This window comes from Dreissena polymorpha, chromosome 12 (assembly GCF_020536995.1).
Source record: "Dreissena polymorpha isolate Duluth1 chromosome 12, UMN_Dpol_1.0, whole genome shotgun sequence".
Lineage (NCBI taxonomy): Eukaryota > Metazoa > Mollusca > Bivalvia > Myida > Dreissenidae > Dreissena > Dreissena polymorpha.
In genome coordinates this window covers 3,282,541-3,287,149 of record NC_068366.1, presented here as the reverse complement: position 1 = coordinate 3,287,149, position 4,609 = coordinate 3,282,541, and the positions used below count along the sequence as shown (strand labels likewise).

The 4,609-nt window shown below is 34.1% G+C and overlaps 1 protein-coding gene across 4 annotated transcripts in view; it reads right to left on the bottom strand.

Moving 5' to 3' along the window:
• Positions 1–1,546: 1,546 nt before the first annotated feature.
• The window catches only part of LOC127853365 (centrosomal protein of 85 kDa-like), a 58,455-nt gene continuing 55,392 nt past the window's right edge, over positions 1,547–4,609 (bottom strand). For all 4 annotated transcript variants that reach the window (XM_052387838.1, XM_052387836.1, XM_052387839.1 and 1 more), the window contains one exon: positions 1,547–3,673. In XM_052387838.1, coding sequence (XP_052243798.1) covers positions 3,504–3,673 — 170 coding nt within the window. In that variant the 3' untranslated portion in view covers positions 1,547–3,503. The remainder of the gene's footprint in view (positions 3,674–4,609) is intronic.

Genomic DNA, 4,609 nt, shown 5'->3' with positions numbered 1-4,609 from the left:
TCTTGTTGACTCAGTATTGGTTTTACAGATTGTTTTACATTTTAATACATTTCTAAGAAGAGGGAGTATATGTTTTGCTGGATGTCGGTAGTTCGGTCAGTCTGTCGGTAGACCAGTTCATTTCCGATTAATAACTCGTTAACGAATTAACAGATTGGCTTGATACTTCACACATGCATTGGCATTGGACAGAAGATGACCCCTATTGAAATTGGAGTCACTTGGTCAAAGTCACTGTCACAAAGTGTGAAAATCATTTCTGATCAATAACTCATCAACCAACTAATTTGCTTGATACTTCACATGTGCATTAGCCTTGGACAGTAGATGACCTCTAGTTATAATACTTTCATATTCTCAACCCATTTACTGTAACGATGGTTTAACAGAAGTGCATAATTATGTGTTAACTAAAAACTTATTTAAGTGGCAGAGTCACACTAATATGATAAGATTAACTCTTACTGTTAGTTTTGTTGCATAAAATCCTGTGGCGAGGCCCTGTTTGCGGGGAGCTCTTGTTTAACGACTTTGACACTTACATGTGTTATGGTCAAACACAATCTTCAAAGAAATAGGCAGTACTTTCTGTCAAACCCAATAAAATGCGCTGGTAATCACAAGGATACTAGCTAGATTCCTGTTTGCATCATGTCCAGCCCATTGTCATAATTCCTGTATTTCTTCATTAATCTGCACCATGCACATATTTTGCTTCTTGACATTTGTAAGAAGGGCACATGTGTGTGTGTGTTTTATAAATTGTGCGATTAATGCTAAAGTTACAGTCAAAAAAACTATATTGGACATTTGACCTTCAAGTGTGACTTTGACCTTTAAGCTAGGAAAAGGACATACAGGTGAAAAGCCACATGTTAAAAATCTAAGGTATATTATTATAAAACTCCAGTATGAATGATAACGTTGCTGTCTGGACAAGTTGTATAATGCTTGTATTTTACCTGTGATCTCTAAAGGGTGACCTTGACCTTAGAGCAAGATAGATGCTGTTTCCACATTGTGAATATTTGTGGTAAAATATTTGAAAATTGAATGATAAAGTAAAAGTCTGGACAAAATGTTTTATGGCCCATTTTAACCTTTGGCTTTAAATTGTGCCCTTGACCTTTACCAGGGCTTTTTTTCTCCTGTTTTTGCAAACAATTGCGCGTTACATTCAAAGAGAAATCTGTACTACTATTATTTGAGGGTAAATGTGTTAAGAAGGCCTTGTTTTGTACAAACTTCAATTAACATTACATTCACACTATTTTGTGAGGCTATGCAGTATTTAGTATACAGGGATCTTTTGCAAATCTAAGTCACAGCTGCAATTTCTGTCGATTGATTTCCTATAAAAAAAAAAATATTTATTTTCTGTAAATTTTCCCACCTTTTATATCTTCACATATTTCTATATTTGTTTCATTAATTCACTCTCAATGATTAATCAGAACATCAATAGTATAAATAACAAAAAAATAAATAGAATTAGGTAATAATAATGCCTTACATATGAAAATACATATGTAGACAAGAACACAACTGAATTTAACTTTTAATTACAAAACTGGACATCAATGTGGTAAACACCCCGACAGTACAAAAGACTTCTAGAAAGTAGAAACTATCACTATACACTGAGATCAATGATATCACAGTCAAACAGTCACAAGCAACAATAATTGAGCCACGCTCTGGGAAAACGGGGCTTAATGCATGTGCATCAAGTGTTGTACCAGATTAGCCTGTGCAGTCTGTACGGGCTAATCAGGGATGTTACTTTCCTTCCAAACAGGATTTTTTGCTAAGAAGAGACCTCCTTAAAACAAAAAAATCCATACAAGCGACAAGTGTTATCCCTGATAAGCTGGTGGGAACTGCCAGGCAAATCTGGAACAAAACTTTACGCACATAAATTAAGCACAGTTTTTCCAGAACGCCGCTCAATCAAACATTCACACAGGTCATTTACAACAATACTGGATACAACCACATTATATACACAGTACATTTTTTCAAAAACATCATACACAAGTTGTTTTTGGTAAGATAAAAGCAGACAGAAAATTAAACCCAAAACAGATCTTAGTTTTATATTATGCAGACTTAAAATATATCTTGACAATTGCGAATTCACTGAAAACTCTGTAAAATTAACTTATGAATATAAAATATTTTTTCAAACCAATACTACCATTCTCTCAAATACACATGCTGTCAACTTTGTGAATTAATTTAATATCATAAATATCTTTTGGTGCAAATCAAAATCACCCATCTTTGGATATACAGTCAACTAAATGCATACTAGATCACAACTATGTTCACACACACCACACAACTAGCTAACAAACACCAGACAGACAAATAAATAAAATGTTCCCATTATATACAATATGAAATTTTGTATTATCCTATGAAACTATACAAAATGTGAAACAAGATATCAGTGGATTGAAGGTAAGAAATTTGGCACAAATAACAATATTTACATACATTAATTAGATGAATTAGCACAAGGGCTTATACAGGGTGAACATTGCAGGATTTCATGTTATGTGTATGATAATTAGTCAAAATATGTGATAATACATGTTTACAGATGTAAGAGACTGTGTGAACGAATAAAGGCCAATTTGGTATTAAACAAATTTGATATTCATATATAACACCATCTTAAATGAGATTATTATGTATTTGAATGAAAGTATAAAGCATAAAACTTGCAAAATAAAGAAACGAAAATACCCTGTTAATTTGGCAGCAAATAACTTTAAAAATAGTTTGCACATTAAAAAATTCATACACATTTTCTTTAAAGTGCTTTTTTCCAACTACATTGAAAAAAAAACACATCAGGCGTGCATATCCCTAGGATTAATGTACAAGTGCTAAATAAAATGTCAAACTTACACTTTCAAAATTAATGATTGTGAATTCTTGAAAATACCATGAAGAAATGATTTACAAAATTCCTTTTATAAATGAGGGTACTGAGTTGTACAACATATCAGTTTTAATATCAGTCAACAGTCTGTAATGTAATAACAAGGGCCAGACAGTTCTGTATTGAGCCAAACATTGACTAGGTCGTACATTTAATTTGCCTTGAGGTACAAAATAATTGCGCAATATGCTACTTCAACAGTGGGAAGTTAACCACATGAAAAAGTATTTAATGGAACAAAAGATCACTTCATTGTGCCATTTTAATACAATACACAAAATTACAATGCTGCCATCTCTCAAAAGTAAGTTACGTTTGATGTGTTCTGCACTAAAATTCTCATCCTGAATAATAGGGTACAATGCAAAGCTTCTCAAATCCTTGTTGGCAGTTGAGGTTGTATCCCCTGTTCTTGATAAGTGCAGTCAATATTATCTCCTCTGCAACTAATCAGCACTTCTGTGCACAACTTTTGTTATGTCCCTTATTACTGAGCACATTTCATGTTGTCTCCCCTGTAAGTGCTGCCCAATGTCAGGTTATCTTGCTCCTGCTACTGCTGAGCACAGTTGAGATTGTCTCCCATGTCCTTGGCATACTTGTGGCAGATCGTGTTACGGACTGTCTCCACCTCGCCCCTCAACTCTCTCAGTTTGGAGAACCAGTGCTTCAGTGACTGCTCGTCATTCATGGACCCTGCCACGCCCTCCTCCTCCACCGAGGCTGAAATTAAGAGTACCGGTATCCTTTTGACCTTTTACCTTTCCGGTACACATTTTGACATTTTTGTATTTCCTTTAAAATCATATTAAAATGAAAGACCTTTCTCAAAAGAATCAAGTTTAAAGGTTTTAAATTTCAAGCGTAAGAGACTGATGAGCAGGCAGCTCTTGTTTTATGCTGGTTGCATATAGCCATTTTTTACTTTGTTTCTGAGCAGGAAAGGTTAAACATGCAAGATTAAAGTTGAACAACACTGTTTTTAAAAAAAATACAAGTATAACTTTATACACAATCTCTTTCTCAATTCAAAACCTTTTCAGATGCCTGTGATTGCTTCCCTTATTAGTTACAAGTAACTATTGCTGTTGGATCAGGAAGGATTTTGTGTAAGTAACTGTGTATTACAAATGTAATTGAACTTGGCACAATCGTCTGCATGTGCGTAAAATGTCTGTGCAGTCTTAACAGGCTTATCAGGGAGGACCCTTGCCACATTTACGGAATTTTTCATTTACAGAAAGTCTCGTCAAAATGAAAATACAGTATAGACTTGAAATTTCGTCCCTGCACAGGCTTATTTGGGACAACACTTTACACAATTGCATTAAGCCGAGTTTTCACAGAAACCGCTCAAATAAACAACAACTCAAAAATATACAAATAACCATCATCAAATGTTTGGAACAGCATCCTATCAGTAGGATTTTGATTTCAGATTATCAGAACTCTCTACAGAGACTGATCATGATCACATTTATGCTTAGGATTGCTTCCCATTTGTACAAAATAATGTCTAGTAAATTCCATAACTCCCTCAATAGAACTTAATTGTTCTTGTTATGGTTAAAATCTTCATTTTATGTCATGTTTTGCTATGTTTTTGTACCTATTTACGTGACAGAAAATAATGGGTATATTTGAGTATGAAGACGACGT